Below are 15,079 nucleotides of genomic sequence, written 5' to 3'. Positions count from 1 at the left end.
CAATAAAATCAGTACAGAAGGAGGTCCCATAGTACACGACTGTCGGGGGGACCTCCTAGAACAAATCAAGTGGGGTAAAATTGCAATGAACGGAAGGCAGTGTATCAGTTAGCATAAATAAACAATCTACAAAAAAAATTTACAATGTTATGTGTGAAAAACGGAACAAAAAGTATATACAGCAACAACTTTGTAACATAATGCAAAGAAAATGAGACTTTAAACAAGGATTACTACTGTTTAGGCATGTGAACTACACAGGAAATTAATTAAGTACTCTTTAATGCGGTGATGAAATGAGTGAACAGTAAACGACGCTTTAATTTCACATGGCAAAGTATTCCAACAGGACATGCCGGCAAATATTGTGGTAAATTTTCCATAATTAGTCCTCACTTTAGGTAGAAGAAGATTATTACGCTGTTGAAACCTAGTAGAATTAGTATTTATAAGCTGATCAGGAAAGCCATCAATATGAGCATGATGATTAATTACCTTGTAGATAATGATGGATAATTTCACAGTGAATAACTGCTGAAGTGGAAGTATGCGCAAGCTATGATAAAGTGGTAAAGAGTGTGTTAGGAATGAACTGAATGACATGAGCCTGATGGCCTGATTCTGAAGGCGCTGAAGTCTTTCAATGTGAGTGAAATATGTATTTCCCCAGCAGGACAAACAGTAGTTAAGGTGACTGTGGATATATGCATAATATAATGAACGTAAGATGTGCGGTTGAAAGTATGCACGTGTTTTGATTATGATATGAATGCCGAAGGAAACCTTATGCATGAGTGATTGGACATGGAGATGAAACTTCAAGTGCTTACCTAAAGTGACCCCAAGGAATCTGAAAGATTCGGAAATATGCAGTGCATGGTTATCAAGTGTTAGTGATGGTGGAATATTTATGATTCTGAGAGGAGAGTGAAATAGCATGAAAGTTGTTTTTTTGGGGTTCATTTGCAGCATGTTATTTTTGCACCACTGGCTGATATTATTTAGGTCTATGTTAAGTTTATGCTGAAGTGTGGTGGTGGATTTGTCTGAAGCGTAAATGGTTGTATCGTCCGCATATAATACGCATTTTGTGTGGTTTAGTGCGATAGGTAGATCATTAATGAATAGTAAGAACAGTAACGGTCCCAGTATTGATCCCTGCGGAACACCTTGGTTTATAGTCTCAGAGGTAGAACAAGTGTCGTTTATAGCAATAACTTGTGATCGATTACTTAAATAACTGCATATGAACTGAAGAGGTGGACCGGAAATACCAAAAGATTCTAGCTTATGAACAAGTATGCGGTGGTTAATTGAGTCAAAAGCTTTTGGTAGATCGATGAAGATTGCTCCTACAATTAAGCCATTATCAATGGCTTGTTTGGCATTTTCAATGAAATTTATCAGTGCTAGTTCGGTAGAATAACCCTGTCTGAAGCCAAACTGTTGAGGAGATAAAAGTTTAAATGTAGTAAGGTAGTTCATTATACGCGTGCAAAAAAGCTGCTCAATTACTTTGCTGAAAAAAGGGACAATGCAAATGGGACGGTAATTATTGATGTGGTTGCGATCACCTGCCTTAAAAATTGGGATAATTTTACCAGTCTTCAGACAATCTGGAAACACACCTGCCTTGAACATTTTGTTATTATGGTGAGAACTGGGGATATGTCTTCTGAAATGAGCTTAACTTTAGAAGGATGAATCGAATCTAATCCTGCACCGGTTGATTTGAGAGATTTAATGACTTGATGGACTTCTTCTGTTGACGTAGGACGTAAGTAAAAAAAGCGGGAGCAACGTGGCAAGGAAGGTAAAGTGCTTACGTGCTGTAAAGCCTGGGAGAAGTTAAAGTGCTGGCTAAAGGCACTGGCAATGTCACTAGGGTTACTATATGTTGCATTTTCACATCTTATCTTTGTGAGACACGTTTCACGACTATCACTGTTAAGAAATTGCTTAATAAGTTGCCAATTGCGTCGAGTGTCGTTGCCATTTTTTAGAATGCGATCTTGATAATAATTACGCTTAGCAAGTTTCAGTACCGCCGAAAGTGTATTGGAATATTTTTTAAACCGAGATCTCAAAGCATTGTTAAAAGGCTGGGTTTTAAGCTTTTTGCGCAAATTATTTTTTTTTATTGATAGAACTGATCAATGAGTTAGTAATCCAAGGATTTCTCGGTGTTCGAAACCACCGCACAGCAGTAGTATATGTGGTGCATTCTTCAATGCATGTGGCAATTTTATTTGAGAATTGTTCGAACGCTTTACTTGGGCATTCCTCCTCCAACTCAGAATTCCAATCGATCCGGCGAATAAGTTCGACAAATTGTTCGTAGTTAAATGATGCCTTGTTATAACTATTCACGGGTTTTTTGTTTTTTGAACCTAGACATACAAAAATGGGATTATGATCAGTAATTGAGTAGTCAATTACTCCTGCTGTGTAATCAACATCCGTATTGGTCAGTATGTGATCAATTAATGTATTCGAGCCAGCTATGTCAGATCGAGTAGGAGAAAGAATTAGAGAAGAAATGCCAAAGTTCAGCATACATTGTAAATATTCAGAACAGCATGAGCTGCTAGGGTTGAGAATATTGATATTTATATCGCCACACACTATTATGTTCTTGTTTTCATGTGCCAAGGTGTTAAAGATTATTTGCAATTTATAATATTACTGAATATGTTATCGGTTAAAGATAATTGATTAGAAAAGCAGAAGAAAAAACAACCACATGCCGCCGGTGGGATCCGAACCCATGACCTCCGAATTACGCGTCCGGTGCTCTACCTCTGTATAATATGTATGTATGTAAGCTAATATGTATGTAAGCACAATTATATACACCTTGCTGCATGACGCCAAACTGATAGCCCTGCCGACATGACGTGGCTGCTCCCAAAAACATCATTTCCTTTTTAGTCAGTGTGACAGAAGGTGCGCTGACGCAGGATGGACCGGCTTTCCTAATCAAACCTGCCTCTATTATCTCTCTCACATCCTGACAACTATATTTGGCCACAATCTTGCACGCGCTGAAGACAGGTTTACATGGTTTCTTATTTTTTTTCAGCGCAATCATGACAATGTTCAGAAAGATTACCGTCTCTATAATTGCCTACCTTCCTCCTATGTTCCAGTAATCTTTCATTCAGACATCGGACAGTTTGACCGATGTACCTAGAGCCGCACGATAGAGGAAATTCATAAACCACACCAGAAACGCATGCTACAAAAGGATTCCGGTGCTTGACACCGCATGGTTCTTTAGGCTTTGGAAAAGGATTAGTCAACTTGACTAGTTTTCCCAACTTCTCAGGCGCCGAGAACACTACTCTGACGTCACTGCGTTTCGCAATCTTCTTTAGGCGATGCGAGGTGTTGTGCAAATAGGGGATGACTACCGCTCTGTTTCCATTTGCTTCGATCTGGTTCTCTTGTCTTTTATCTTTACGGTTTTCAACATTCCTTCAGATACGGATACAATGAGGTTTGTCGGATACCCAGAGACAAGAAGGTTAATGTCATTACTAGAGACCGGATTTTAGGCAAATGCCTATTTTTTTTAACGCTTCGTAGGCGCACCATTTTTACATATGAGCACAAATTAGGTGTTGACAATATGTTTAATACTGTTTTTATAGTGCCTATAAATGACTATTCTGGGTGTCAGTGCCTATAAATGCCTATTTCCGACGTCGGTGCCTAAAAATGCCCTATTTTACAGAAAAGGGGCCTTAAATACGCTGTGGTTTTGCTTTCAAATTCTCTTTGCGTTCGAATCCATTTCGGCTGTGAGTAGAACACGCACGTGGCAACATGAGATGACCTCGCCAGTTGGCTGTGGAGAACACTGCACCGACGCCGGCTGCGTACACAATACCAACCACGTCAGCCGAAAATATCGAAGCAGCCTTTTTCCTATTCTCTGCCATTTTATCGCAGCGGCTTGTTGATGGCTTTGGCTGTTAAAGTGGTAGTTGACCAGATGGCACCACATTTCGGAAAGTATACAGAACAAGTCATAGGTTCGTCCAAGTAATTCCCAGTTGGTTCCAATTGAAAGCAACTGTAAAATGTTCCATAAACCTGCTGGAAACAGTTTAACTGGTTAAAATTGCCACCTGGGTAACCTGCCTTACTTTCGTTCCTTGTGCCCCAGCCGCAGGCCATCTTCATCAAATGGAATTTGGCGGTAATCTTGTTGGAGCAGGCCACACTAGACAGCTGGCAGTCGTGCATGCATACGAAAACGCATTCGTGCACTCAAACCATAGAGTAAATGACTCAATGACTGCTTCCATTGCTTGATTTCTAGATGGATGATGTTTATTTTACCATGGATCCTCGTGGATGTACGTGGGCCAGTGCAAAACTATGATTCTTTTCGACATATTCCGCATCAAGCAGCACTGTGTGTAACATTTTCTAGCATCTCGTATTTATGGTTTCCAGACATTTCTAATGGCAAGCACCATTTGATAGTCGCATGGCTCCAGACACGTGAAGCCACAAACTATAAAACACTGTTTACAAAAATGACAACATATTCATTATTGTTGAAGCATCGTGTATGCCTACAATAAATAAGTTCAATTCCTGTGTGAGCGAAGACTGAACTCATTTGTCAGATGCTTTGCCCTGACAACGTTTCTATCAATTCCTAAATACATGGCCTCCTGTTAAGGTGTTCATTGTTTCTACTTTTTTACACGACAAGCGAATTGTTTGTTTCGAGGTATACCAAAGTGTTTTAAAAGGATTGGTAACCGTCCCTTTTGCTCTGCTGAAGCATGTGTATTGTACGAAAAGTTGCGCGACAGCTTTAAAAAAAATGGATTCTAATGTTCGCACCTTGCCTAAGGTCCCAAATAATTCCTGTTGTGTTTTTGATTTATTTTACGGCAGATATTGCGCGCTGAAGTTCGGAACTGTGTGCACTTTTGATAAAGTTTATAGCGCCTATTTTTCTCCGTTAGGTGCCTAAAATGCAATTTTAGCCGTCTATTTATGGCGCCTAAAACGTGCTTTTTAGTGCCTAAAAATCCGGCCTCTAGTCATTACCACTATGGATAAAACAGATAATATAACCGAAGAGTTTTACACAGGTCTATGCAGTAGGCGAACTAATCAGAACGATCACGAAAGAAGCCGCAGCGCAGGGAAACTGGGCATCTAACAGGTAACGAAAGAGGAAGCCTTTGGGAGCTAATGGGGATAACGTAATCTATTGAAGAAGGGCAACGTTCGCCAAATGAACTGGCCACCCTGTAGCGTGTCGGAATCTTGGAAAAACGGTAACGTATTGTATGCGGTAACAAGGAAAAAGGCGAACGCCAAGGACTTTGAGACCGATCATTTACTGTACGTTTCCTACAGGGTGTGGACTAAGGTGATCGCTAATAGATTCACGATAACCTTATACTTCAATGAACGAAATAATCAGGCAAGCTTTTGTGAAGGCTGCGCTACAAAAGACTATATTCACACTATCGGTCAGGTGATAGAGAAATGCCCACAATGTACAAGCATCCCCTATAGATAGCCTTCAGAAATTACAAGCAAGCATTTGACTCAGTGGAAACCTCAGCAGTAACGCAGGCATTACGAGACCAGGGTGAAGAAGAACCACGTTAAAAAAATGCTGGAAGACATCTAGAGTGGCTGCACAACTACCAGAGGCCTTCAGGGAGTCGGCAATGAAATGGCGACAAGGAGGGGTGTTACGCTCGGAGGCAATATCTCTACAGTGGTATTCGCCGCTTGCGTACACGGAATTTTCGGAGACCTGAATAGAGAACCGTCGGGGATAGGAGTTAATGGAGAACATCGTAATATTCTGCCATTAGGTGATGACATTTGCTTGCTAGGTAATTCAAGGGACGAAATGCAAAGCATGATCGAGGACATATGCAGAACTGAATGCTGGGTGGAAACGCTAAAATATAAATTCGTGCTCAGCAGCCTCGGAAGGGAAGGATTCATCAACATAGGCAATGATCCACGGGGCGTGAAGAGGCTATACATACACGAGGCAGGCAGAAATCGCAGATATGCACCAGAAGAGAGAAACAACAGGAAGAATGAAAATGGGGCGTTTGGAACACGCTCTTAGAGGACGGATAGGTGTTTGCCGATATCCTCGATGAGTATGGTATAAAAGAGTGTAACGTGGAGAAAAAGCTTCAACTAAAATTGATGACAACACAGTGAGCCATGGAAAGGGGAGACAGGCGAACAGATCAGGCACAAGCTGCCTTCTAATGTCATCAAGTCTATTGACTGTGGTGACACATTGTTCGCGTCTACCTCATAGTCGTGTTTTGCATTTATGTATGTTTTCTTGAAAGAGTTGCACATGTCTCAATGTGTTTTCCTGACGTATGCTTCGCGCGATGAATTCACATTCCCAATGCTGTATTCTTTTCGCCCCTCCTGCTAGGGCCCACGTAGGGCCTGCGGTATTTATTAAATAAACAAACAAATAAAATGGAGCGTGAGGATTGCAGGCCAGGGCGTCCGGGGGCTGGGCTACAAAGTTTGGGCGGTGGATTGTGAGGGGCGCACTCACGCGCGTGTGCCAGGCTGAGGGCCCAGAGCCGCAGGTAGGACGCCGTGTTGGAGATGGCGCCCAGGCAGTACTCGATGGTGTGGATCATCTGGTGGATGACCACCTCGCCCATCTCCGGGTGCCCTCCGGCCTCCTTCTCCTCCGGGGCCTGGCCCAGCGCCACTGGGGAGTGGGAGCGCCTGCGCCACAGGATTGGCTGCTGGGAAGAAATGCTCGAGCGATGGAAAAGTTCGAGGACATTCTGGGACAGGATGCGACAATAGGAACGCCTTTTCAAAGCCCAAGTAATTTTAAGACGGCAAACTATGTGCGTGCCGCAGTTACGCCCAGCTGCAGGGTATGGCCACGAGACTCTGTGGCGTAATCGCAACCTGCCCCCCACCTGATTGTGAGCAAAGTCACCACCGTGAATAACTTCCCCGGGAATCCGGGAAGCGCAGCTGGTGGCGGCACCTGCCCATGCAGAGCAGTGGTCATGAGTGCGACTCCCTGGGATGTCAAGTCGAGAATGTCCAATTACGCATACGTGGGCATTAACCAATTCTCGCTATCACGCCACGTTCCCAAGAAGGAGCTCAAGAAGTGCCCCTCCAATTTTTCGTTACTACATCTGCTGTTCTAGTTTTTCTGCCAGGACCCATCGTGGTTATCAATCACCTTGGAGTTTCCAACTTGTACCAAGTTTAGTTTACCGTCCATGGCTGCCATGAGGACACTGCGGTCTCAAAGGAAACCACCATGCTGCCTCATGCCCGAGCGAGGCTGCCCGATCTGCCCAAAATGAAGGTCTTCAGCCCTATATTCCAGTATGGAGAGTTACGCAGGTTGACGCTGAACCTCACGCTCTCTGCGTGAAACACTGGCCGGTTTTCCGACCTGAGCGCATTGGACCCTGGAGTGGGCCTTCGTCTTCCCCCCGTTACACCGCGGAGCGACGCAACATTGCTGTACCGTTTATGGCTGGGTGTTTGTTGCATTTACAAAAGCAATACACGTTACTGATTGGCAAGGCCGACAGCCGTGCTTGTGAAAGATGTGGTTGCGAGGAGATCTCCTGTGTGAGTGCCCTGCTCTGGAGACCGAAAGATATGCGCTGCCTTGTGCCCTGGACGGCCTCGATCCGCGCCCTTTGCCGGAGGATCAGATCCTGGGACCATGGCCACAGCAATAAACTGCCCCTGAGGCGTACATGGCACTGTTTCGGTACCTGAGAGCTGCGCTCCTCGTTCCCATCTCAATCTCATCACCCATCTTGCGCAGGGTAGCCAACGAGAACACCTTTCTGGTTAACACGCCTTCCCTCTTCCTCCTTATCTCTCTTCCTCCGTAGGTGTTCCAACAGCCCGATAGCCCAATCAAGTGCGACCCAACCAGAGCACCCTTGGCATGTTACGCAACGGGCGTAATCACATAGAGCTACGATTTACAATGCTACCTAGGAACCATGAAAAACTGAGATGCTTTTTCTGACGGTCATACGATTTATCCAACATATTATTTCTCTGGTTTCCATGGTATCCGAGACGCAGTGGTGGTCTAAATGAAATTGGACACGGGATGTAAACCGCCCTTGGACGTCCTGTTAGGCTGAAAGGTGTGCCAGCCGACCCACCTGTCAATAGGAGTCGAACGTATTGAGTTAAGGCACTTTACACCTGCGGTGACGGCGCACTTAAGACGGAGAAAGGTGAAAGGCACTTCGTCTTTTAGTCGATCTATATTTATCTCCCCTTTTTGCCGCGTTATTTGTTTGGCTCTTAACCTTGACAAGCTTGAAAAGCGCTTTTTGCAGTAAGTTTCAGTACACGATGTCTCTTCAAATAAAGGGAACCAGCGAAAAAAGACGCAACACAAGAACAAAGAAGGCACACACCACAACGCTGGTCTTACAACTCCTGTAACTGTGGTGTGTGCCTTCTTTGTTCTTGTGTTGCGTCTTTTTTCGCTGGTTCCCTTTATTTGCAATATGAACCAACTAGCCCAGCAGTTTGCACTCCTGAACTACGATGTCTCTTTTCTTTCAGTGTTCCCCCGGCACCGTGCTTTCATTTTCTTATTTTATCGTAATTTTTTGCTTATTTTCCACACGCTGTAATTTTGATTGTGCTCTTCTTTGCGCATGCTCATCGCTTGATGGTGGTGATGGGCTCCTATATATTAGACATGGTGGCTGTTCGAAAATAAAGTTGCAAGATAGCGCCTGTCCTGTCCACTTCTGTGTCGTCCGTGTCCTTTTTGCGCTATGTTTTCGAAGAACTGTTACCAACTAGCCCAAACCAAGCTACTGTTACGTCAACCAAGGGATTGGGCAAGTTGGTCAGACATGAAAAAGGGAAGAATGGCGCAGAAACTGGGACAGCAGGAGAGCACACGCACCCAAAACTTTCAGCTTTGGTCGTTGGCTGCCACTACAACGCGCGTGTGGGGCGCGTTGCAAGGCAACGCGCCCCACAGAGTAAAAAAAAAAACTAAACAAAACAAAATGATGTATGTGAACCCGATGTGCGAAGCAACAAATCACGAAAACCCGCACAGGAAATAACATGACGACCACACTAAGCTGGACCGCAGCACGAGCAACGCCCTGTCGCCAATGATAAATAAGACAAAACACGAGGCAAAGGACGGAAGAAGAAGGCTAAAAATCTAAACGAATGACGAACATACCATGGAAAGAACCTAACGCAAGGCCGCATTGCAAAAAAAAACACACACACACAAGCGAATGACGAAGGAGGACTAAAAGCGCTAAAAACCATGAGAATGAAATATAAAGTGCCCACAGAAGATGGCTAAAGAAGTCTAAACATTCACTGAACAATAGGACGCATAAAACAAAGCTACAAACCCAACAATAAACACGGCTCAAATTTGATGACAGGTGAGCGAAACGAAACTTGCCACGAAAGAACAAAAGCATGCTGAAACGAGCCCGGGGCCTCGGCACGGTAGAAGAGAACAACAAAAACAAAAAACACCCATTAATTAGGTCTGCCATCTATAGAGCGCTCATGTCAGGTGAGGAACGTAAACGCTTTCTTTTTTTTTCGCTAGGCAGATTGATGCCGCGCTAACACAAGTTTTCTCTGCTCGCGCTATTTCTTGCTCTTCTACAATTTCGCGAGTAGGCTGATCATTGTGCTTATAAATATCAGAGCCGTGTGTATTGTCGCCTTTGTAGCTTTGTTTTATGCGCCCTATTATTCAGTGAGTTTTTAGGTTTCTTTAGCCATCTTCTGTCGGCGCTTTAGGTATCATTCTCATTCTTCGTCATTCGCTTGTATTTTTTTTTTTCCGATGCGGCCTTCTGCCAGGTTCTTTCGATGGTGTGTTCGTGATCCGTTCAGATTTTAGCTTGCTTCTTCCGGTCCTTTGCCTCATGCTTTGTCTTGTTTGCCATTCGCGACAGAGTGTGTTACGGTTCAGCTTGGTGCGGTCGTCATTTTGTGTCCCGTGCGGGCTTTCATGATTTGTTGCTTCGCACCTCGGGTTCACATGCATCATTTTGTTTCTTCTTTTTTACTCTGCGGTGCGCGTTGCCTTCCATAAAGTCGGCGTACTGGCAGCCAAACAACACAGTTGAAAGTTGCCGCTTGTGGGAGTGTGTGCTCTCCTGCTGTCTCCGTTACTTGGTGCTACGCCATTCGTCCCTTTAGTAGTCCAAGGTTTAACAGACTGGCGAGGGAAAATAGTAGCCATGTCACGTTCGCGAGGTCTCAAGAGGATGTGCACTTCTCCCTTTCATGTATGTACAAAAGTCAGGGAGCTTGAAAAGAGTAGTTGTTCATGAAAAGTAAGAAAGTTTGAAAAGAATAGTATGCACGCACCGGCGGCGAACGTGAACGGTCTTTCTTTGCCCACCTGCTGCTGTTTTCAATAGCCAGCGGGAAGCATCGGTCCTTCCCCGAGCTGCTCACCTGGAGGAGACGGACGCCGTCAGCTCGCCCTCGGACAGCTCGACGGAGGAGGACTCGCGCGTGTCGGCCTCCAGGCAGGGCGTCAGGTCGGACGAGCCAGGCTCCTCGCACTGGACGGAAAGGAGCCATGCTGTGTAACTCCACACTCCCCATGCACGGAAAGAGCACATTTTCCAACAAAGGAGTCATTATTCCCTGCATCAGCACGCGTCGATGCAGCTAAGAAAGAGAGGGGGTCCAAGCTTTCTCAACCTTCTGAGAAAATTCTATCCTTCACAACCGTATCACTTTTAATCTCGGTTCCACAAAAGCTTTCTTCCTTCCACATAAGCTCCATGGAACGAAGCTTATCAAACTTTGTTTATATGAAACACAATTTATACTGGCTCTTTCTCGCCTTTATTTGTGTAAATTAAGAGGGACGAGTTGAGGAGCCAGCTCGTCCTTTTTCCTTAGCGGTTTCAGCACTTCTCGACGCTTTCCAGAGGCCCACATTGACGAGGGGCAAAAAAGGGGACATTTCTGGGCGCACCAGCACTGGGACCCCACTCACTGTCTGTGCGGCCACCTTTCTGTATCCGGTCCACCGTGGAAGGTGGGCCCTTAAGGCAGAGCTTGAGTCTAATTTCGCAGATCTTTAGCTTGATGATATAGCCAAGACTCGAACCAAAACCGACGTCCTAACGACGCTAAATCGTCCGTCATTTTTTTCTCCCACCTCGACTTGCGAGAGCCAATGTCCTCAAGGTCGGTTCAATTTCATCAAACCACTGGATTGTCCTCTGAGCCTTCAATTGGAAGTGATGTATCTTTCGCAGTAACTACATGCCGCCAAAACGGGGCCTTCGACGCTTCGTTGTCCCAGGCGACTGCGGCCATGTCATCGTGGTTGCAATGACGTCGGAACTTGGACTTGTCGATTCTTATTTCCAACTAGAGCAGTCGTGACCTGATCTCTTCCGGCCTCTCAATGTGACGCCCATAAGCGTGCTGTTCCGGTGCGTTAGCTTTTTGTTTTTTTACTTTACCGCTGCTAAAGAGGCGTGGCTGTGCGATCTCTGAAGTCACGAAGAAGGCGCACACAAGAGGGCTTCTGTGAGGACACCTACCTCCTGTGCGGGGCCATGGAGCTTGCTGAGGTAGAAGATGTACAGCGGCTTGGCCGCCAGGAGCCAGGGAACACTCGCGAAGGCCACCAGCAGCAGGATCTTCTCCACGGTTTGCTGCGCAGTCGGGACAGTCACACTTCGGGGCTCTAAACAGCTACTACTGGGTCTAGTTGGAAATACATTCCTTAAGGTATTGGTGAGCGCGATCGCAATACGGAAAGGGACGAACACACAGGACGAAGCGCTTTCTAACAACTGTTTATTCACTAGAGAAACCTGACTATATGCACATATCGACGTCATATCATTCACTGAATAGGGAAGGGCGCACGGCGCTGACCGGAATTTTATAAAGGATATAGAGGGAAAAAACAGGAAAAAATCGATCAACACGTGCGCTTACAACAGCCGAAGATTAAAAATTCTTGACGTAAGTTAATTCAGTTCTCTCTAACATCAACGAAGGCGAGATGACGCACTGCTTATCTGGAGCAACGTGCATTGCGAAAGCTTCCATAATTTCACGTTCCCGTCGGTTTCTAGACCGACCTATTACATTGGTGTTTTTTAGCAGAGGTGTGCATTTACAGTGTGCGCAATGAAGTGCCAGATTCCCGGATTTTGCAACTTGTTCACATGAGCTTTCGTACTGTCTGTCTTTTTAAGGCACCTACCTGCCCGTTTGCCCTACGTAGGCTCGTTGACAGCTAAGCGGAATGCTGTAGATGACGTTTTCGTCACACTCTACATAGGTGAATTCGTGTTTGATGTTGCACCCAGGTTTCTTTTCGTGGTCTTCATTCTCGTTGACCTTTTTACGCATTCCAATGAGCTTATTGGGAGCCGAAAAAAAACCACCTGAACTCCGTACATATTAGCTGTCCTCCTTAGTTATTTATTTGAGATACCTTACAGGCCCATTGAACGTTGTGTAAGGGGGGCGTAAAATCCTGCACAGTGCATTAGTAGCCAAAGGAAACAAAAGGGAAACATACGATCATGATAAAAAATAAATTAACAAATTACAGAAGTAGAAAAGACGCGGAAATAATAACAGGAAAAAAATAATACGTGACACAAATTAAAGCACAACAATAAAGGATAATGCACTCGTGGAACGTTGTAAATATGAGTACCATAACGTGATTAGGGCAAACGCGGAAGCATAACAGGCAAACATAAGTAAGGAAATATCAAAAAGGCACGCCAATAGCAGCGAAGTAAAGTACAAAAAAATAGAGAAAGATTTGAACGGGGGCGTGCTAAATGACGGTTTCGGTGAAATGTGTGATGAGTTGAGTATGAAGAGAATCTAGATTAGACGCGGAAGCGATGTTGTCTGGCAGATCATTCCATAATCTGATGGCTCGTGGTAGGGCAGATGAATTGAAAGCGAATGCATCACCATATATCCTTGCGAAACTGAGCTGATTATATAACCTTTTCGACATCTAGCTGAAATTAACTAGTTCTATTAGAGTGTACATACATATTTGTGAAATAGTGTTAGGAGAGCGATGTCGCGGCGTTTGCTTAATGATTGTAGAGAAAGATTGGTTTTAATCTGAGTGACTCTTGAACGGTATAGTTTCGTGAAATGGATCGCGCTGCCCTGCTTTCGATACATTCTAAAGCGGTGATCATGTTCTTATGTTAGGGAGACCAAATGGAAGAGCCGCCGCGGTGGCTCAGCGGTTATGGTGCTCGGCTGCTGACCCAAAAGACGCGGGTTCGATCCCGGCCGCGGCGGCTAGAATTTCTTTGGAGGAGAAATTCTAGAGGCCCGTGTACTGTGCGATGTCAGTGCACGTTAAAGAACCCCAGGTGGTCGAAAATTTCCGGAGCCCTCCACTACGGCGTCTCTCATAGCCTTAGTCGCTTTGGGACGTTAAACCCCATAAACCAAACCAAACCAAATGGAAGAAGCAAACTGAAGTTGTGAAGGAACTAAAGTGAGGTATGCTAGTTTTCGAATATTAGATGGCGAACTTCGCAGATTACGGCTTAGGTAGCCTAATGACTTTGAGGCGAAGGCGGATATGGATGAGATATGGAATTATCATGAAATATCTGAGGAAAGCTTAACGCCAAGGTATTTGTAATGTGATACGTGAGAGAGTAGACCATTCTGAATACGGTATGTATATCTGGACATGTTACTTTTGTGGGTGAAAGAGGTGACTTTGCACTTTGATGCATTTAGAGTCATTAACCGTGAGTTGCACCAGTCGTTCATAATAAGAAGGTCTGGTTGGAGCGCTAGGTGGTCATTAGTAGATCTAATAGGGCGATAAATAATGCAATCATCTGCGAAAATCCGCATACTGAAAGCTATATTATTAGGTAAATCATTGTTATAAATCAGAACTATCAGTCTTACTTCCTAAACAGAACAAGCAGAAGAGGTGGAGGCGTTTCTTTGTTTGTGCTTGATAGTGTTCAGTGTGAAAGGGTTGATGAGATTACTTCGGTTAGACCTGATTATGAGGTGCTCTCAGTTTGTAGCAATAAGAACCTCTTCACTGTTGTGTATCGCCCCCCGAATGGTTGTGTTGAGAACTTTTTTGACTATATGGAGCATGTTTTTCAATTTGCCACTGAATATAATTACACTGTATATATAGGTGGTGATTTCAATGTCGATATGCATGAAAATACACCCAGAAAGTCACGACTATCATTACTAATGGAATCATATTGTCTTGTAAACGTTGTGGCATTACCTACACGCATAACACCCACTACGGCAACACTTCTTGATTTGCTGATTACAAATAACGCAACAAATGTGCTCTCAACCGGGGTTATTAATTATGCTATTAGTGACCACCTGCCTGTTTACATCGTATGTAATAGTGTGCCTGTATTAAAAACAAACTGTAAACAAACAAATATAAAAATACAGCAGATCACCCCAACCACGTTAGAAACATTTCGACGCAAAATAATGAACGTCAACTGGGAACCAGTTTTTGCTGCATTGACTGCTGACATAGCGTTTAGTTGTTTTCTGAAGATATTCGCTTGTATATATCGTAACAGTTTTCCGTACAAAGATGTAAAGAAACCAAAACGAGCTCGTAAACCCTGGATTACATCGCATATTCTTCGAATGATTGCCAGGAAAAATTCCCTCTATCAGAAATTCTTACAAAGTCGCAGTCCAGAATCGTGGGCAACGTTCAAGAGGTACCGAAACAAACTGAACTTAACTTTAAGAAAAGCGAGGAATGCATATCACCTTAACATGTTCGCTGGTTTGACCGATCAAAAGAAAGTTTGGAATAGGTTGAATCGAGTCTTGAACCCTAACTCTACACATACAATTGACAGTATTACAATGGAAGGCATTAGTTATAGTGGACTCGCACTCGCAAATAAGTTTAATAGCTATTTCAGTGGACTTGTTGATAGTGAACACAACAATATGGCATTGGAGTACATTACGAATCGTACAAGTAACAGTATTTTTA

The 15,079-nt window shown here is 44.2% G+C and overlaps 1 protein-coding gene across 6 annotated transcripts in view; it reads right to left on the bottom strand.

Annotated features, from left to right (window-relative positions):
* The window catches only part of LOC149327683 (V-type proton ATPase 116 kDa subunit a 1-like), a 633,463-nt gene that overhangs the window by 61,750 nt on the left and 556,634 nt on the right, over window positions 1-15,079 (bottom strand). For 4 of the 6 annotated variants that reach the window (XM_089562563.1, XM_089562561.1, XM_089562559.1 and 1 more), the window contains 3 exons: window positions 11,607-11,720; window positions 10,498-10,607; window positions 6,581-6,759 (listed from right to left, as the gene is read on the bottom strand). In XM_089562563.1, coding sequence (XP_089418689.1) covers window positions 6,581-6,759; window positions 10,498-10,607; window positions 11,607-11,720 — 403 coding nt within the window. The remainder of the gene's footprint in view (window positions 1-6,580; window positions 6,760-10,497; window positions 10,608-11,606; window positions 11,721-15,079) is intronic. The other 2 variants (XM_089562560.1, XM_089562562.1) reach the window with 1 other exon arrangement.

This window comes from Amblyomma mixtum, chromosome 10 (assembly GCF_055824585.1).
Source record: "Amblyomma mixtum isolate Tamu chromosome 10, ASM5582458v1, whole genome shotgun sequence".
NCBI lineage: Eukaryota > Metazoa > Arthropoda > Arachnida > Ixodida > Ixodidae > Amblyomma > Amblyomma mixtum.
Note: the sequence above shows the minus strand (reverse complement) of the source record. Positions and strands in the feature narration are given on the sequence as shown.